The sequence below is a fragment of the Ciconia boyciana genome, chromosome 1 (assembly GCF_034638445.1).
Source record: "Ciconia boyciana chromosome 1, ASM3463844v1, whole genome shotgun sequence".
Lineage (NCBI taxonomy): Eukaryota > Metazoa > Chordata > Aves > Ciconiiformes > Ciconiidae > Ciconia > Ciconia boyciana.
Window position 1 is genome coordinate 83,836,212 of NC_132934.1, and position 20,859 is coordinate 83,857,070.

General features: G+C 38.4%; 1 protein-coding gene across 1 annotated transcript in view; it reads right to left on the reverse strand.

Moving 5' to 3' along the window:
* The window catches only part of NDUFA9 (NADH:ubiquinone oxidoreductase subunit A9), a 21,452-nt gene continuing 593 nt past the window's right edge, over positions 1-20,859 (reverse strand). Inside the window, exons 2-11 of the mRNA XM_072877643.1 lie at positions 17,052-17,222; positions 16,152-16,249; positions 15,869-15,960; positions 12,772-12,913; positions 11,489-11,591; positions 10,694-10,761; positions 10,461-10,537; positions 5,751-5,846; positions 3,697-3,763; positions 1-408 (exon numbers count right to left, since the gene is read on the reverse strand). Coding sequence (XP_072733744.1) covers positions 238-408; positions 3,697-3,763; positions 5,751-5,846; positions 10,461-10,537; positions 10,694-10,761; positions 11,489-11,591; positions 12,772-12,913; positions 15,869-15,960; positions 16,152-16,249; positions 17,052-17,222 — 1,085 coding nt within the window. The 3' untranslated portion in view covers positions 1-237. The remainder of the gene's footprint in view (positions 409-3,696; positions 3,764-5,750; positions 5,847-10,460; positions 10,538-10,693; positions 10,762-11,488; positions 11,592-12,771; positions 12,914-15,868; positions 15,961-16,151; positions 16,250-17,051; positions 17,223-20,859) is intronic.

A 20,859-nucleotide genomic window follows, 5' to 3' on the forward strand; every position in this document is an offset into this window, starting at 1 on the left:
TCTAGTCCCAAACTTCAAAATATTTTAATGCTAAGCAACAAAATGCAATTTGCTTTTATGACCTTTTAAAGAGAAAAATTGCATTTCAATGACAGTCTTCCATAATTGAAAAGACAATACTGGTGAAATATAGTTTACATGACTAATATATTTTACTCAGTATGTACACAGTTCTCCAAACAAATTGGGTCATACAAAGGCAGTTTAAGAAGCATTAAGTAACCACCTTATCAGCTATTACATAGGATATGTCTTAGCTGGTTTTGCTTCCTCCAGCTCAGCATCCAACCAGCGGTATCTGCGGTGACGGCGCAGAACTTCGATTGCTTTTTGTTCTAGAGATGTTGGTTGAATACCCAGGTCTTCCAAACCAGGAAGGTCAGGAAATGTCATGTCTGTTGTGTGAAACTTTAAAAAGAAAGGGGGGGGGGGGGGGGGGTAGAGGGAGGGAAGAGAATTCACTTGATAGAATGAACAGCATTACACCCAATGCAATCATTCATGTACCAAAAAAAGGATTGTGTACTTATACCTGAGGTCACCTTTTTTCTTTGACAGAAACAAACTAGCATAAATCCACAGTACTAGAAACATTGTAATATGTCTCAAAATAATTTTCTACAAATGGCAGCTCTTGGGAGATTCTGTTACAATTTCAAGGCTGCTGATGTGTTTCCCCCAAGAAAGAACCCCACAATAACTGCATCTTGTACTAGATCTGAAGACCTATTCAAACACAAATGTGGATTCAGCCAACAGTGTGTCAGTCCCCGTTCCTTGACTGATTTTGGCTCAGTGTTTTTCCTTGGGAGGAGGAAAAGATTAAATGTGGCCCTACAGAAATATAGTGTAATTATAAAGGGTATTGAGTACCCAGTGTACTTCAATAGGAGATACAGATGTTCTGCATCTGGCAAAAAGTCCTTCAGGCTTCAGATTTAGATTCAGGAATAAGTAGCAGCAAGGAAGGCAGAAAGAGTCTTCATTTTCTCTCCATCAGGTATACGTTATCAGGAAGATTACTGCATTGCAACCACAAAATTAGGCCAAACTTGTAAGGGCATATTTGAACTGCAATTATATACATTCTGCTTTGTCAAGAAAATGAATGTATGTTGAATTACCACCTTTGGTAGGTTGTTTTTTTCTGTGCATGGTTTAGAACAGGGTCTTGTCCAGGACAAATACTTAATTCTATTACCCTATTTGCAACACATCTGACCTATATCTTAGAAAATGGGGATTTCTCTTATGCTATTATTCTTTGAAAGGTGTTTAAGTCAACCACATTTAATTTTGTGTAGATTACTTAGGGATGAAAAGCTGGGAAAGAGGAACAATCAGACAAAAGTGACATGGAGAAACTCCCCTCTTACACTACTTGTGCTATAGGTGAATTGCACTAGTTTTAGTCATTTGGTGCAGGCTTATTTTATGAAACGTCACTCTATAAACTACGAAGGCAGCTAGAAGTACGGTTTTCAGGAGATATTACATCTACATCCTGGGTCAATACAGCCAATAGAACTACGATGCCAACTCTCTAGTATGGGGGATGAGTCAGTGGTTTCGGGGGCGGGGGGGGAAGTTTTGCACTAGACTGTGAATAAGCTTACCTCCTTTATTACACATACTGTCCACAGTTTTTCACAATTATTTCCAAACAGAATAGGAAACCAGTTTATTTCACAGATGGAGAAATGTAAACATATACATTAATTGCTTACAGCTATTCAGTAAGCAGCTCTAAGTATAGGACCCAGTTCTCCCAGATTCACAGTAATACCCTATCTCAAATCAATTTTGGGACAATCAGGTCAAAATAAGCTATTGATACTGCATCATAACAAAAGGCATTAAAACTACAACTCTGCAAAATAGCTGGGAGAGTACCTGCAACCTTCAGAGAGCAGCAAGCTTAGAGACTGTTGAGTACATGTCTATCTTTGCTAACCTATACATATGCCAACAGTTTTGACATTAGTACTTGCTAAATCCTACTTTTTCCTCACTTGCAGTTGGTTTTTTGCAAGTTATTTCTCCACCTCCACTTAGACACTCTGTAAAGTTAGGAATAAATATGAAGTTGCAACATGTTCATGAGAAATGCACTCTAATGTTAAGTGAGAATTTGGGCTGTATCCAGCACTGTCAGTTCAACTTGAGTCGTTAAAAATGCCACTATCTGGATGATACAAGTGATTTTCATGCATCTAGAGGTACATAAACTCACTAGTTACCTAAAAGTGAGGAGCACCCCCCCGTCACTTCGGTGCACATTGCACATCCAATCTCTACTTTGGCTTTGCTATTTTCAATAGCATGTATTTTGGGGGAGGGAGGCAGGGGCACAGCATGCAGCCTTGACCACTTCTAACACTTAAGAATGTTGAGCCCTTTCCCCGCCCCCATCATGTTACTTCTTGCTATATAACCCTCGCACCAATAGTTTCAACCACTTTCTTAAACGTATTTAGAGAAATACATTAACTATTCTTCCTCCACCAATGCTAGTGGAAAGACTACATCATAATAACGCCTTTGACACTGCCTCCCACAGCATTCTCCTAGAAAAGCTGGTGGCTCATGGCTTAGGCGGGTGTACTCTTCGCTGGGTAAAAAACTGGCTGGATGGCCAAGCCCAAAGAGTTGTGGTGAATGGAGTTAAATCCAGTTGGCGGCCAGTCACAAGCGGTGTTTAAATTAAAGCCAACAGCATCCTGGCTTGTATCAGGATTAGTGTGGCCAGCAGGACTAGGGGAGCGATCATGCCCCTGTACTCGGCACTGGTGAGGCCGCACCTCGAATACTCTGTTCAGTTTTGGGCCCCTCACTACAAGAAGGACATTGAGGTGCTGGAGCGTGTCCAGAAAAGGGCAATGAAGCTGGTGAAGGGTCTAGAGCAGAAGTCTTACGAGGAGTGGCTGAGGGAACTGGGATTGTTTAGTCTGGAGAAGTGGAGGCTGAGGGGAGACCTTATCGCTCTCTACAACTACCTGAAAGGCGGTTGTAGTGAAGTGGGTGTCGGTCTCTTCTCCCAAGTAACTAGCAATAGGATGAGAGGAAATGGCCTAAAGTTGTATCAGGAGAGGTTTAGATTGGATATTAGGAAAAATTTCTTTACTGAAAGTGTGGTCAAGCATTGGAACAGGCTGCCCAGAGCGGTGGTGGAGTCACCATCCCTGGAGGAGTTCAAAAAACGTGTAGACGTGGCACTTTGGGACACGGTTTAGTAGGCATGGAGGTGCTGGGTTGACAGTTGGACTAGATGATCTTAGAGGTCCTTTCCAACCCTAATGATTCTATGATTCTTTAAAAAAAAATTTCTGTCAGTCCCTCTCTCTTACTAAGTCTTACAAAGGCTACACCAGAGGAATCTCCAGACTGCTTTGACAGTGTATGCCCTTGGCACTGTAACAGGTCTGGACAAATAAGTTAAGAGCAAGATTGCAGAACAGTAGCTGCAGCAATTGTTATGGTTCCTGCCATACCATTTTTGAGGAAGGTTATATATAAACACCTTTAAAAATTTAAATTTTTGTAGTATCCAAATAGCCTGAAAGCAATTCTTGGTAATCAAATTCTAACCATTAAACTGACTGAAGTACTACATCACATGATGTACACACATTTCAGCACTCCATATACACAATGAAACATTTCCCAAGAAGAATTTGTGGATTGTCCTACACTTACCCGGTCCACTTTGTCTCGTGTTAACCATGGTTCAAATGGATTAATCTCAAAGAATCTTGCAACTAAACTGTAATCAGAAAGAGTATTGCAAAAGTATAGTCATTATCCAGATGCACAGAAGAAAGCGACAACTGGTAAAAATATTTCATGCTTAATAGACAGTGAGCAAGAGCTTGTTCTGTAGCTGTTCTTGCAAGCTATGAATTCATTAAAGCAGTGAACGCACCAGCCAACAAGTTCTTAGCTGTGTTTCTTGTAACTTTAACTGTTTACTACTGAATTATTCGATCTCCTATTCTTTTACTTTGGAAGGGATAGAAGCAGATATCTAGAAGTAAAAATGAGCATTAGCAGGTGGGGAAAATAAACCGCCACATCCAATTCCCCACACACCAGAGGGTTCAGTCTTGCCCCTGTCTTTCCTCCAAACTCTGTTCCCTAGTAGTGTAGGCAGTAATCCAATTAATCACAAAGTTTGATTTGATGCCTCCATGAGAAAACATGCTTGCTGACAACTAAATGAGTTAACAGCCGTACAAACAAGATGATGGAATCTGGAGCAATCTGCATCTATAAAAAGGATGAGGATTAGTATATTTGCAGTTTCCAGAAATTAAGTTTCCCTTGAAAGAAAGAAAATCTGGCAGAGAAAAGAAAATAACACTACAGCTCTTGCTCAGTGTCTCGGGACCAACAGTATTCAAGTAGATCTCTTACTGAAGTGCTCACCTGGCAGACTAAGGTCTTACTAAGATACTGCACATAAACGGAACAAGGCTTATCCACCTAGTGGTTGAATGCACTCTTTTCTCAAAAATATGAAATACCACTTAGTTTAGCCCATAAAGAGAAAAGCATAACACAGACTGCAGCAAACGCAAATAAAACTAATAAGCACCCACATAGTTACTTTTTAACAAGCTGCTCTGTGTCAGCTGAGCCATGTTAACCTGATGCCTCTACAGCCAATTCAGAAACAGCCACAACAGTTTAAGATGTTGTTCTAGCATTATTCATCATCAGTTACATTAATCCAGTGTTGAGTCCTATTAGCAGATTGGTAGGAGGGTTCTAACACTGGTGACTCTTTTAGCTTATTAGTTTGCATTGTACTAAAACTGAGGACGACCAGCACCCCAAACGTTAACACATCTCAACCATTCTGAGGGCAACTTCTGAAACAGCATTTACTGTTTGAGGTAGCTCTTCAAAAGGATGTGATGCCTTAAAGACTAGGCCCAGGCTCAGATTTATACTGCAATTTTTCATGCACTATTACTCAGTAGCTGCAATTCAGCAAATCAGCTTCTATCCTCAGTGCACCTTGAGGCGAAAACGTACAGCTGCAGAAGAAACTCAGTGCATGCAAAGAGGGCCTTCGCAGTCCATCTACTGTAGTCAGCTGAAGGGATGCTACACCTTTCCCTTCTTATCTCCCAATTTATTATCATCTTCTAAAGATGTTACTGCCCTCTTATCGCAGACAAAGAAATGCTTGCTCACAACTGCACTGCTCAAATTCCCAGGCCAAGATGTCAGTACAAACTTATCTCAAACACTGGCTCAAATCAATATAAAGGACTGAACTAGAAAGTCAATCAATACCCACACCCAACCCTACCCCAATTCTGCTTCCAGGGCAGCAGTGCTCACCAGACTGGAAGGACAGCTGACAGTAGCAATATCTTAAGCTGCTGCAGAAAAATCTGTCAGGGCCTACAGTCAGCAACATACACACAGATTTTCCCTGTGGTACTATAAAAGTTTGCTACTGATTGTCTCTACTTAGGATCTTTTGCTACTTCTTGACTCAGCAAAGCCATTCAATGACTCTGGAATAAATAGTTACGTTAAGTTTATTACAAGTACACCTTTCATACACTAGCTCATTAAATGCATTAAAAGCTAGCTAACCAGTATCTAGGGGCCAGTTGCTACAATCCTACCATGTCAAATAACAACTGGCAATATTAAATAACCAATGCAACAATTATTTATGCTTCTGTGCTGCCTGGTGGATCTCAAGTTCTCAGTGAAGGAAGGGTCCTACTTACTGGTAGAGAGGACGTGGAAGTGGATAGGGAAGAAAGGTTCGAAAGGAAACTGCGTAGATGTATTCTACCATGTCGTAAAGGAGGTATCGGTTAGGTCTGAAACAAAAAGCAACAAACATTATAGGTAAGTTAGGTATACTTAAATATTTGCAGCAAGAGACAAAAATCTTAAAGCCCTCCACTCCCAAGCCTACCAAGGGCCTGTTTTTTTCAGTCTAAATGATTTGCCAGATTTGTCATTTTACTCACAAGAGGGGAACAAATTTTGACTCTCCAGATTCTGTACTGTTTGAAATAAAGAGAGATTAGGTTAGAAAAACATATCATTTGACATCAGCGATGGTAACAGTGTAAGTCACAAATTGCAAAATTGTTTTGTCACTGCCTTGGGTGCCAGTGCCCAGGCACTGGCGACAGGGCTGCAGGGGCAGCCTCTGTGGAGAGGCTGGGGCTGCCCCGTGCCAGGCACAGCCAGTTCCAATGGACCCACTGCAGGGCACAGCTGAGCCCCTCAGACAAAATGGTGGTGCCTCTGGGAAAATATATTTAAGGAAGGGCAAAAATGCCACACAGGCAGAAAGGAGTGATGAAAAAAGTGAAAAACAGCCCTGCGAGCACCAAGATGAGAGCAGGAGGTGGTGTTTCAGGCACCCGAGCAGAGATTCCCCTGTGGCTCATGAAGAGTCCATGGTGGAGCAGGTTTATCCTGAAGGACTGCAGCCCATGGAAGGGCCTTGCTGGAGCTGGGGAAAAGTGTGAAGAGGAAGGAGAGGCAGAGAGGAGCTGTTATGGACTGACCCCATAAGCCACTGTTCCCCATCCCCCTGTGCTGCTCGGGGAGAGGGGGTAGAGGAATTGGGAGTGAAGGACTGAAGTTGAGCCTGGGAAAAGGGTGGAGAGGAGAAGGTGTTGTTTTATTCTTTTTGTCTTTATTTCATGCTATTCAAATCTGTTTTAATTGACAGTAAATTAAATTAATTTTTTCCAAGTCAAATCTGTTTGGCCCATGACAGTAACTGGTAAGCAATCTCCCTGTCTTTATCTCAATCCATAAGCTTTTCATACTATTTTCTCCTGCTGTCCTGTTGAGGAGGGGGAGTGAGCAGCTGGGTGGGCATCTGGCTGCTGGCCAAGCCTAACCCATCACAATCATACTGAATAAAGTGTATTCTGTGTACTTTTAAAGCACACTTTTAAAGTGCCTCCTCCATGCTCACTCAGATTCTGAATACAAGATTTTCAGCACTGGGACAGGACTGAATTTGTACAAGCCCACTTGACAGTTTGTAATAGAAGGAAGCCAGAAAGCAAATGGTAAAGTTAAGAAAGCTTTGTTAACAAGACATCCCAACTTTGGTAGAAAATAGCTGCAAGGAAATTGATTTACTTGCCTTTGCTTGACTAAAGAACATAATGTTATCTTCAAAAGCAAGAGTAGAAACTAAAATAAATTCCCCCAAAAGAATGCATTCCCCCCCTCAAGATGGAGGGAAGGAAGCAGTCAGTCTCCTGCACACCTGCAGTAGTTTAAGAGAAACATATACCATTGGGAGTTCCCATTCCTTTCTTGTTCAGACTTTGCCTTAGCATTTTAATACTGTATAGATAGCTCAGACTGAAACAGATTATCTCCCTTGGCTTTCAGGGCAACTTGCTGGTATTCCAAAACATTCTGAAAATCTTCACGACAACACACAAGAGCATACCGCTGAGCCCTGGTGTGTCACTTGGTGTTTCAGCCTTCAAAATTACATCCTGATGATCATGATCAGAGCAGCAATGAACACACCAAAAGTGTGTTTCTCCTAACAATTTGCTATACTTTTCAGCTAAGGCAGAGACCTCAGTGACATGACAATCATCTTGAGACCGATTACTTCCCAGGTAGGGGCCTCCTAAAAATAAGACTGTAGATTTTTTTCATCTTCATTCTCCCCTTTTTTTAAAAAAAAATAGGAGACACTGAATTACTGTTGGAATCTAAACCCCCACAAAAATGAAACCATGCTAGAGTAAGACTGTCTATGCAAAACTTCACACAGTACAAAAATCCAAGACTATGATACAAAGAACATGAATTTCAGTTTGATAAACCCAAGATCTCAAAGATATCAAGGTCTGAGGTTGCATGCATGAAAACTGAGCCTTCAATTGACATGTTCTTCAGAAAGAACAGCAATGCCAATAACCACAAACAAAATTTGTTGATAAATGCTGGAAAAAAGACAGAACCCCAAATTACTACTACTTTAGTTTGTAAAAGCAAATTAGGGCAAAACATTCTAATGGATATACTTAAAGGTAGGTCAGCATATTTGGGAGAATTCAAAAGTATTCAACACTCGAAACTCCTTATCAACTTCATCCAAGTGGCTAGATTATAGAACCTGAGAGAGATCTGCATTTATGAACTTACACTAAAGGACTACCATCAAAACCAAGATATTAAGTTTTCTTCTGTTAACAGAACAAGAGAAACACAGCAAAAAGTGGTAATGTCGAATTTACTTACTCAGCTGAGAAAAAACAAACAAACTTCATTTTCATTAGTTATTAGCTTTTTTTTTTACCAAATTTTTTGCCTTTACACTTTAACATCCTCATGCTTATCCAAAGGCAGTATAAGCCAATTTCACTTTTATCCTGATATGTAAGAACCACATAAGGATCTATAGTATAACCAAACTTAAAAATGTGAAAATAAATACAAATACTGTTTGTTCCTTTACAAATTACCAAACATTAACAATACAACTTCACCAAGAGTAGAATCACATTGAAGTGTCATTACATTAACCACAATAGCAGCAGACAGCAAACTCTAGAGAGCATTAGCATTCAAGACAGAAGATTTAGACAGAAGATTTAATGACTGGATGAAACAAAACTAGTGCCATGGGGGAAAGAGGGGAACAGGTAAAAGACCATACCAAATCTTCAGTCATTCAGAAATAGCAATGACACCACTAGCTGTCATAGCTAAAACTCTATTCCACCATATAGTAGGTAGGAAAAAAGGGGGGGGCAGACAACACCCAAACACCCCAAAAACACAGAAATAGAATGCTCTTTTACAAAATTAGTATTTTAAACTCAAACTGGTAACTTCTTTTAATAAAACAAAAAAGCACCTCATACAGCTTTAGTCAAGGGTTATGCTGCAGAGTTCCTTTGGTTTTCCAACACTGATTTGGATCTTTGGTTTAGACCATCATTATTCAAAGTCTTTTCAGTCATTGTTATGTGCCTGTAACTGTATTCCTTGCAGAAAGAGCCTGGCATCCTTGCTTGAATTCCTGCCTCTGAAACCTGGGCACTGAACTCATGGACTTCTGTAAATTGCCAAAAAATGAGACTTTGAAACTGTAAGAATACATTCAAAGTTTAGCCAATTGCCCTTCCATTTGGCTGCAAATAGTGTTCTATTTAGTTTGCAGTTCTCAATTGCTCCTGCAGTTGGAGCAGTTGCTTCTGCTGAGACAGCGATGAACCTAGAAACAGGCACCTCTCCTTCCTTTTGTGGCAGGCAGCTTTGGATACATATTGACCCATCTTCAACTTTGCCCCCAAGAGATAAAATAGTCACTCAAAGGGTTAATTTTGTCATATTTTGTGGTTTTGCATTAGTTGTGTTCATCTGACACCTACATATCTATTCTCTTTGATAAAAAAGTGGGTTTGAATGGCTGTCTAACATTTGTTTCCACTTGTTTAATGTGACACTTCATATCATCCCAGTGATTTGAAAGCAACTTCAAGTTACTTAACGTTATTGTTGCTGTTAGTAGTCCTTTCAGACCACTGTTAGCTTCTTTCTCTTATTTTGCTAGTTTTTGAGCAGAAGTTCCTCAGCATGATCCAAAAGTAGTTGAAGACCTACTTGCTGCCTTTTGCAGAACACCAGCATACAGCACACCTAGCCTAGCTGCCAGAGTGACACCTTCCTCAACAGGAAGAGTGTGACATCACATGCGTAAAAGACAAACCAGCAACAATCTCTGCACTACGGGAATAAAGAGCTGTCACTGCAACAGCGCCACAAAACAGACATGGAAAAAACAATGTAATCTCAGATAAGCCTTTTGCAAAATCCAGATTCTATGCACATTTTCAGTGTATAAGGGGGGAAGACAGAGATATGCATGCAATAGAAAAAAAGAGCTGTTCAGCATCATTTGTATCTTGACTAATTAGCAACTGTTTTCTTTATCAATTAATCTAATGTTTCTTTTAACACATATATTGGATGGAGACCAGTTCCAGTGCTATGTTACAGTATCACAACATGGATCCATTAGCTTGGCATTTGCCACGTTGTTTATTCTTAATGCTAATGACCTATTCTGACTGGGAGCTTTTGTACACAAAATATTCCAAGAGATCCACTGTCTCTATCCATTCTAATTCCAGGTAGTTTCCACACAGCTTTAGCAGAATTTTCTCCAAATCTATGCTGTCTAGCATGTTTCCCAAGACTGCCTATTTCTTTGTGTGCACATACATAACATTAAATGCAATGGGGCCCAAACTAGGATTTTCAGAGTACTCACAATAACAGCTTGAGTCATTTTTCCTCCGAAAAAGGAGGTGGAATTTATTGCAGCTCAAACTGTGTGTATGGATGGAGAAATTAAATGTACTGTGCAGCATGCCAAAAAATGACACCAAAAAGAAGTACTTCAGTTAATTAGAATCAGAAAAGTAACCTACCCAGCCAAGGCATATGTTTTTCCTTTAGCATCAGGATCCTTAATTGCATTAATAATTGCCTTTGCTACATCAACCACCTGTGAGAAAAATTCAGACAATTACCAATAGAAAACAGGAATGCATGCACACACTCCTCTTTTGGAAGTGATTTACAGGGGGAAAAGAAAAAAACTCAACACACACACACACACAGAGAGAGGATTTAAGATTGTCTTGTTTTACTGAAAACTTACATATACCGGTTGCTTCACTGTTTTTTTGCCCAGAGAAATAAGAGGCACACCACCAAACCAGCGCATGTCTGATAGAAAGACATATACATAACTTGAGAATAAAATCTGTGAATCCTTTCAGTAAGCAAATAACCAATACATTTTGCACTACACTGAGTGTGGATCTCTTCTGAAAACTGACTTAACTTTAAAAAAAAAAAAAAGAATTGGGAAGAATTACCATCCAATTCCAGTAACGCTGTTTTCAATGCACATTTAGTTTTCTTATTAACAATGATGGGAAGGTTGTGTTTACTGTCTACTTAGAGTGGTTCAGAGATATCTCCACTTTGCAGGACAGAAACAGATTCCACTCTATCCTGTCTAACAATTTTGTTGGCGATACATCAGCATCATTACTGTTGCTTCTGAGCCAGAACAACTCGGGTCGATTTTTACATTTGAGCATTACCAACGTGAAAAACTACTTTCGGAGTAAACTACTTTGAGGGTTAAGATGACCAGACCTTAGCTCAGAACAATCTAAACAAAAAAACAATAGTACCCCCACCCCCCCCAAAAAAAAGGGGGGGGGGGGGAAATCAAACAGCAAAGTCTAACTTGATTCAGAAAGAATTCAGTCACGACATGAAAATTTATTACGTTTCCCATTACACACCTTCAGCTAACAAAATACAGTACATTTCTGATAAAAACATACCTCTCTGCTTTTGAAAAGCAAATCACATTTTACCTCTGTTCTCTACAGACAGGTATGCAAATCATAAATGTTTTTATTTTTTCAAGAATACATACTTGCATAATGATTGAGAAATCGGTCCTCTCTCCCAAACATCTCAGAGGGCTTCAAAATTATAGCTTCTGGAAATTCTTCCCTCACTGCTTTCTCTCCAACAGCCTATCATTCAATTAAAATGAACACATTTATTAGTTCCATTCTGAACAGATCAGAAGAGGATGCCTTTTCGGAACTTAAGGTATCCTACTACAGCACTGAAAGAAATTACACCATCCATCAGTAGCACAAAAATTATTTATATCTGAGCCATTTGATCTTTGAGATGCTACGCTAAGATAAAGGTCTCACAGAACATCCCAAAAGTCCCGTAAACATGTAGATCATTTCTTCTATTTGAGATTAAATACAGTCTCACTAGTGAAGTGACAAATATTTAAAGTGACAAAGTTCAAAAAGGAAGAAGCCTAACCTAAGTACTTCTCTTGCTTATGTCAGACCAGAGCCTGGAAGAAAACAGAAGGTTTACATAACCCCTACTACATTACCAGAACACTCCAAGAACTGCCTTAATACAGTTAGAAATTTCAGTGGCAGCTTTCTACTCTCCACATGGGACTGGCCAATACAGTAAGGCCTAACTATCCTATACAGTTGTTACACATTGAGAGCTACCAAATTTTAACCCTGGTTAAAACCCTAAATTAAACCCAAATTAAACCCTGGTTTTAAAAAATTTTTGTACTAAAGACAAGGCAGAGTACAGTGAGCTCAAACAAAACAAAAATAGCTGAAACTGGGACAATAGCTATATTAAAAAGAGTAATAGAAAATTATACCTCCTAATAAGGAAAAAAAATAATAGGATACCAAAACCAGATTTTATTTTTTTTGTACAACAGGAGGTAACAAACACACTCCAAGGACCTGTAATCATGATACTCATCTGTCTTTGCAGCATTCATTTTGGCATCAACTACTTACTTTGCTAGGTTATTCCATTCCTAGATGTTAGGCCTGATATCAGACCCCAAACCATCAAACTAGTTCATCTTTCTTAATGACAGTAATTTTAGATGCAAAGATATTCAAAGACAGAAGAAAGGAATAATTTTCAGGAATACAAGACCTATTTCCTTTCAAAGCACATAAAGTACTAAGGAGCATTTCTAGCTCCAATAAGCACAGTAACTCAAAAATTCCACAGCTGCAGAAAACATTCCATAGTAAATTCATACGCTGATTTCCTTCAAACAGACCAAGTTGGGGGAAAAAAAAAAACAACAACAACAACAAAAAAGTAGGCTCTCGGAAAATATATTCAAAAGGATTCCAGACTTACTTTACTCCTGAGGTATTTGGAAGGACTCTTCATGCTGGCATTCAGGTGAGAGATATGAATGAGTGTTTCCACACCAGCTTCCCTAGTTATCTGTGCAATACTTTTAGGAATATTTACAAATTCATCTTCGAAATTGAAGTTTCTAAAACAAGGCAAAAAACAAATTTTATTTTAAGAGCAATCAACAGTGGCTGCCTATGAACCAAACAGCAATCATTACGTATTACTTGAATATATTTCAAAAACCTATCTTGACTCTTTTTGTTAGAAACAAAAGTTTCCTTTCATGAGTGACTCTTCATATAATAAAAACTAGGGGCAAGTGAAATGCAACAGTAAACTTCAATTACAGCTTTAGTACTGTCTCCTTTTTCACCTGTTAAGATTAAATCAGTATGAAAAATCCTCTTGCCCACTTGTATGTGACAAATAGAAAACTCTTCCCAAGTGAAAACTTTTTTTTTTTTTAAGAGAAATGCTGCATCTTGAAATCTGAGCAAAGCTGTCTTTTTACAACACCTTACAATGACTTCATGCACTCAATTACACTACAAAGGAGCTCAAAAATTCTGAGCAGCCTAAGTTAGCGCAGATGCTAGGCATTGGGGAAGTGGACAAAAACAGACCAAAGAACACACAGGTGCTTATGCAAATGGAAAATTTTATATTGACAGAACAGTTAGAACCATTTCAGAGCAGCTGCAAGGGACTTCAAGGAGAAGCATGCAGAAAGAAGAACAACTCCACTCACTTTATGGCATTCAAGGGGCCTAAATTAGGGGGTTCAACTGTAATCCAGTTTGGCATCTGATCAAGAACAATACAGAAGCTCTGTCTCCAAGCAGAACTGACACTATAGGCTGGCAACAATCCCAAAATTCTTTCCAACTATCCCAAGATTGCAAGAAAGAGAATTGGCTTCTTATGTCTTTATATCGCCCTTGTAAGCACCCCACTCCATCTTTTCCATTTGCTTTGGATAACAAACATCTTGTCCAAATGCCTCTCTCTCTGTCCTTATCTACTCCCACAGCTCTTCAGATCCCACTGGAGTCTAAAGAAAGCCTTAAAAATAAAAAGTTATTTTTGACCCTTCAATAACTAATCTGATCCTGGGAACCATCGCTCCTGTTCTACTCACAAAAATAGATTTTAGAAACACACAAGAACGGACAACATCCCTCCTGTAACTATGGAGTTTTCAAACAACATAGCATACACAGATGAGACTGTACACTAACACTAGGCAAGGAGGAAAGTATTTAATGGCAGGCTTTACTTTTTTGACTGATCTCCACTTCTAATCTTTTTTTTTTCCTGCTTAAGTTTTTCATAGACTTTGGGATGATTACAATGGCTAGCCTGACCTCATGTTTAACAGACCATAGAATTTTATCTCAGAGTTGCAGCACCACCATTGGTACCAACATGTATAAAATACATAAGAACATTTGTGCAATGCAGTGGTAGGTTTTGAAACATTCAAAAGTCTTTGACATGTACCAAGACTCCTCTGCTTTTGAATGTGTTGAAACTGACAAGAGTGACAAGGTTTGGGGGTTTTTAACTAGAATGAAACTTTTTGTTGTTTTTGTCACACTTTCTTTCAATAACAAAGAAACCCTCCCTTATATAAATCATACTTTTTACACAAGTCCAGAAATTTTAAAGGGGGAAGTACACATGAAATATATATCTGAAAGATAAACAGAGCTTACATTGTCCTTAGGCCAACTGTACAGACCTTCTTTTCTTCCCTCACTCCCACATTACAAAGAAATTTATTCTGTTTTGACAATAATAAGCATTTGAACTCTTAGGTTCATAATTTAGTAACAGCGCAAAACAATCCTGACAGGTTGGTTTGTACATTTTTACCTATATCCCAAAGTCTGAAGAAGCTATAAAAAGAACCAAAAACCTTGTCAGATGCACAAGACCAAAGTTAATTTAGGTTTGGTGGGCTTTTCCCCAAATAAACTGTTATAGACTCCAACAGTGGGACAAGGAACTAAGTGACTATCAGAAAAAGAAAGTACCTCTACAAATTTGAATGCAAAACTTGTCTCCCAGAAGTTATATGAGATATTTGACTAGACAAGAAACAGCTGAAATAGTATGTCTGTTGGCAAGCACCTATTTTAGGAAAAATAATTGTACAATTTGAGACTACTAATTCTATTCTATTAATACAATTTGACTACTAATTGTACAATTTGAACACCAAATGGCTGTCCACAAAAAAAGAGCAACAAAGGCATTAGGCTTGTAAACATAGATTAAACTGATATCTACATTTGCTTCTGTCTACTATGATAGCAAAATTTATGTACCATATAAAGGCAAATCACAGAACTAATGGGTTCTTGTCTGGCAGTTCTGCACAAGGCTTTAAATAAAGTGGACATAATTGCACGCACACAAAAGAAAAGAGAGGCTATTACAGGTATTTTTAACCTAAAATAAATATGGGATTTTTTTTAAATGGATTTCAAAAAGGAACTATTTTTAAAAAAGATTACGAAAAATGCTTATGTAGCTAATAGCATCTGTGCCAAAATTCTATCAAGGAATGATGTTATTAATCATAATCTTAGGGACTCTTCATTAGCTATTCCTGTTTATTAACATTTACCATAGAATAGGAAAAGCTTGGTCATAGCTTATTCTAGTAGCCTACGATTCATCACTATGCCAAAGTGACAGGACGAAAAGCCCACTTCTGTAATAATGTAAATATGAGCTCACAGAAACTGGTGACCCTCTGTCAGCTGTAGGAAGGCACCCATGAAACATCTGTAAGGTGTACGAAAGCAGCACATCAAACGCTCTGACAGAACAAAAGCTATACACTAGAAAATTATAGAAAGAACGCACTTTTCAAGAGCAGATCATAACCAGGACTCTAGTTAAGCATTTAAAGAAATGGAAGAACTTTTATATGCAAAATTTCAGTTTTGCCTTTTCATGGAAGCCAAGAATAACATCATCATCACTGCATACTGTACACATGCTGTAAAACATGGATGCAATGTCCAATACCTGGTACAAGTCTAATTATATAGGAAAACAAAAAAAAGAAAAAAAGGAAAATTACTTTGTTTCCCATTCCTTTCCAACAAGATTAATGACCACATTGCTGTGTTCCACGGCTCTTCGGATAGAGTCTTTATCCTTACAGTCCCACTCCTGTAACCAGAGCATCAAATAGGAAAAAGATGAGATAATGTGTAAATAGGCATAATCAAAGAAAGCTCTTTCACACCATCTCCTTTTAGAGGCTAAACAATAGCTGGAGTTCTGACTTTGAGAATGATTAACAGACTTCCTTGTATAGCAATGGTATTGTATTTGATCTAAAGCCAAAGCAAAAGACTTACAAAGAAGAGAAGTTGCCCCAGGTCACCCATCGGCCGCAGATACATGAGGTCATACTGATCACAGCGATAGGGTATGATTACTTGAGATCCAATGCGACCTAAGCATTAAAAAAAAAAAAAGTTTCATTTATCTCAAACTACTACATAACTTTAAGTAGATGAACTTCTGAATATACAAAACTTCCTTTTTTCCCTGGCATTAAAGCACAACAAATACACATAGATATCTTGAATAGTTATCTGCAAAGCTAAAAGTAGAACAGAAGTAAGTTTTTGAACCTACATCACTGGAATTCTTAAGCAGGGACATACTTGAGTATTTGGGCTTGTAAGACAAAACATAGAAGCTTGTAAGAAGCTTGTTAGCAGACAACAACAAAAAAAATCACAGTGTGTGCTATAAACATAGTACAATACCTAAAAATGTGTTACAACTAAGGATATTTGCATTTTTTAAGTTACATGGAAAGGAGAAGGAAAAAAAAAAGAGTTATTTCCTAAAACAAATTCAAAAGGGCAATTTTCAAGAATTCCAATCAAATTCCTGCAAACATTTTAGTAAAATGTTCTAATAAGGCCAACATCAGAAGAATCAAATACGTGCTATACCTGTCCTCAGATCTGCATTTTACAGACTGAAAAACAGTACTTGAAGGAGAACTTATTTTAATGACTTTAACAATCTTCAAAAGCTTCTAAATTTCCTAGATTAAAACAGTTTTTACTAATCGTCACATCTTGGCACTTTAGCAGACCAAACACTGTGAAACCATCACACAAAACCCTTTTAAGATCCAAAATGCCAGAGACTTCTGGATTATCCTGCAACCTGAAGAAAAAATAGGAGTTTCATTAAACACTTTTTTTTTTTTTTTACTTAGTACTCCTGGGGAACATTACCTAAACGGTTGACAACATATCGTCCTAGGAAACCTGTAGCCCCAAAGACAGTGGCCACAATGCCACTAACAGAGGATCGTCCACTTCTTCCATGAGGGATCACTGCATGATGAACTTGGCGGTGCTGCTGCAATACAGATGGTGCTGCAGCTAACACAGAAATGCCAGGGCCTACAACACAGAATGGGAGAGAGCATGTGATGCAATCTAAAAGTTATCAGTGTCAAACCATAGTTAATGTTATTTTTCTCATTACAGATTCATTTTTTCTAATCTCCCTCAGGAAAATTTCCCATGTCAAGACTCCTGACAGGCTATTTCAGAGACATCTGGATAGGTCAGCGGACAGCAGGCTTGAGGGAGCTGTTGATAAAAGACAAAGACCAAACTACACATGAAAGGAGCAGACTAAGGTTATCGGTTCCTAAACAGCAAGCTTAACTGGCTAGCATTAGTACTTGATGTATAAGGTGAAGCACAGAGGTTAAGCAAATAAAGAACACTTGCTACAGGCAGGTCCCCCCCGAGTACATCCACATCCTGCTCCCAGATTTGGGAACTGCAGGACAAAGACCTCAGAATCACCCTAGATGCAGTTAACCAGACTTTTTACCTCAGCCTAAATATAGCAGACCCAAATGTTGGAAGAGGCAGCAATCCTCCTATATTATAGATGCGGAGTGAATGGAAATGAAGAGATGCAAAGAGCCAGATCCATGATGCATAGAATATTGCCTCAAAGCTGCTCCTTTTCTCAAGGAGCTATGAAAACTTGAAAGACACGGAAACCGGACATCACTAGGATATTGGCATAAATTGACCAGGTAGCTCCAATGGGGAGTTTGAAAAGAAGAAACATATGTCCTCTCCAACCAAGTTAGGCAAAAGCAAGAAATAAACTGCTTGTAAGAGATTTTTGAAATTAGAAGTGTTTAGTGTTACCACATGTCCATGCTCATAAAAAGAAAGGAACAGGTGAAATATAGAGTGTATCAACACACTACAGACATCTGGCTGTTGACAAGAGCAGACCGTAAGAGCTGCCATTGGAAAACTAGCTTGGGGATATAACAGAAATCCAGTAACTGACCTCCCAACTTTCAGTAAGTCATGGCCATAAGCATTTTCTAAATAAGAATAAGCAAGTTTAATCTTCCCCATATAAATCTAAGTAGCAAGAATCATAATGAAACCAAGATTAGTATCTGATATCAGAATGATGGATGCATTAGGAAACAACGAAAAAAATCCCACTTGTACACTGAAGGAGTATGTTTTATCCAGATACAGTTAGGTATTACCAGTTACACAGTGGCACTGATGATGTAGCCATGATGTTAAGAAGATGAAAAGGACAGGGTATGTTTGGACGTAAATTATATTTTGTTAGATCAGCTGATAAAATTCAAACCAGACAATCCAGCCAGATTTCAGGGCCTGAAGAAGGTGTTTCTCTACTCAAAAGTTTGTCTATCCCTCCTCTCTCCATACCCCACAAATTGGAATAATCAAAGATACCACATCTCCAATTTTGTCCTGAAAGGTAGTTTGACACCCACTTAACTAAATAAAGCAATCACACATATACACTTGTACTTACCAAATTAATATACTATGCCTAGAAACTATGCTCCAATTGGCTGATAGAAACAGGACAAAATAAGATATTACCTACGCAAACTTCAAGTAGGTATATGACTTCGTAAAAAGCAACTCTCCTACAAAATAGGTCCAAGCTCAGTAACAGTTAAACTGGGCATGGTATCTGTCAAAGTGGCAGATATGCAGGGCCTCTCCATTACTGAAGCAGATATCTTGAGACTAACTATGAGAAAGCAGGAAAACACGCTCTATGATAAGCACCCATTAAAAAAACAAACACACACACAAAAACACCCAAACAAAACCACACACACACACAAAAAAAATCACACCATTTGTCAAAGATCTGCTGGAGTACACGCTCCTGTGGCATCCAATTAATGTCTAAAAACCTGATGTGCAGTTTTAAAAGTGACACAACATGTTCATATTAAACTTTATAATACCTCAAACTGAAATTTTAAGGAGCATGCCAAATCATCACTGCCATATTCACCACTTATCTTCACACTCTGTTTTTTCTGTCATCCAGTTAATTTAACATTGCCCTCTAAAATCTTTGTGTATACTTCTGTGGAATTACAATGAAGGTGAAGACAGCCATTTCAATGGATTTCCAATACAGCACATCTTAAAAAACATTACCATGCTATCCTTACAATTTTATCTGACACAAACATATAGCCCATACCCTAGGTTTTTACATTCAAAACTCTTGGAGAGGGGGTTGCTTTTTTTTTTTATTTTTCAATGCCAACAACAGAACAAACTTGCAAATGAAAGCACTAGTGTACACTGAATACTCTGTACAGAATAAAGCCTGTAGCTATGTAATAGGTACCTGAAGAGTGGAAATTAACCAAGCTCAGTACAAGTGCAAGCATAAAGGATAACACTGAGGGAGACAGTTGGATGATCTTGTTACCATCATTCTTGTAATGTTCTAACAACCAGGGTTTTGTTATTTAATTTTTTTTTTTTAGGAAAAGCAGACTCACAGAAAAATGACTGGTTTTTTTTATAACCAGCAGGATTCCTTCAAGTATGCAAAAAAGCTACATGGTATGCTGAGATGGTGAAAGAGAAAGCTTGATGACCCATACTCCTCAGTACTTTGTTTACATACACTTCTCTTTCTAAAGGTTGTAAAAAAAAATAAATTACACAATATTCATATTTACAGAATTAACACTATCTCTGTTACTTTTAGATAGGAACACATTTCAGTCCTTACAATATAAAGCTTAAAAACAATAAGATTTCAGTCCGTTGTGAGCACCTGTTGAAAAAAGTATTATTAAACAGATCAGCCCATGTAAGAACAAGAAAGTTAATCTGAATAATATACGTGTCTTTCAACTATTTTGTGGCTTTTTTGCTGTTACTTCTGCAAAAGTTATTGGTGACAGGCTCTTCATATGCTATCACTATCACACTAACAAATAACATCCAATTACTGTTCTGTATTCTCCCACCCTTGTGTATACACCTGTTATGGCTTGCCTTACACTGTAAGGTCTTTAGTGGTGCACATCTTTTCTTGTTCCATAACTGTACAAGATCTGTCAGAAATTATCATAATCTATGGCTACATGCCCAATTACAACTATATTATAAAAAAAGCTGAGATTTAAAGGTATCCATGAGACTCAAAGAAAACAGGCTGGAGATCCTCACACTGATTCACAACCAGTAAAGGACCTTCCACATGGTGTGGAGCCCTATCAAAATACAACATTTAGTAACTCAGGACAACGTAACTTAATAGACCCATACAGCTTTCACAGCCCATGTTAATATCTCCAGACTGAGCAGCACTGCTTAAAGCTCTGTGCTCCTGTGCAACACAGACTTGCACACAGATTCGTTCCCAGAACAGTAGGATTTAATCTTCTTCACTAGCCAGAATCTGTCACTGGAAGTTTACTTTTACAATCCATATTTGAAGCAGTTTATGAACACTGGTTTGAATTAAACCTCAAATATCCACAGAAAACCATAAACATCTTTTTCTTGAAGAGACACATTGCTCTAATTAAAAGTATGTTAAAGTCCTTCCTCATCTTTATCAACCAACAAAACCTGTTTGCCATCTCCCACTTTACTCAACAGAGGAGCATATGCTGAGTCAATTTAACTAAAAGTTGGTTGTGTTTTGGCAGCAAAGGCTCAAATACAAGCTTTAAATATAGTTTTGGTACTTGAG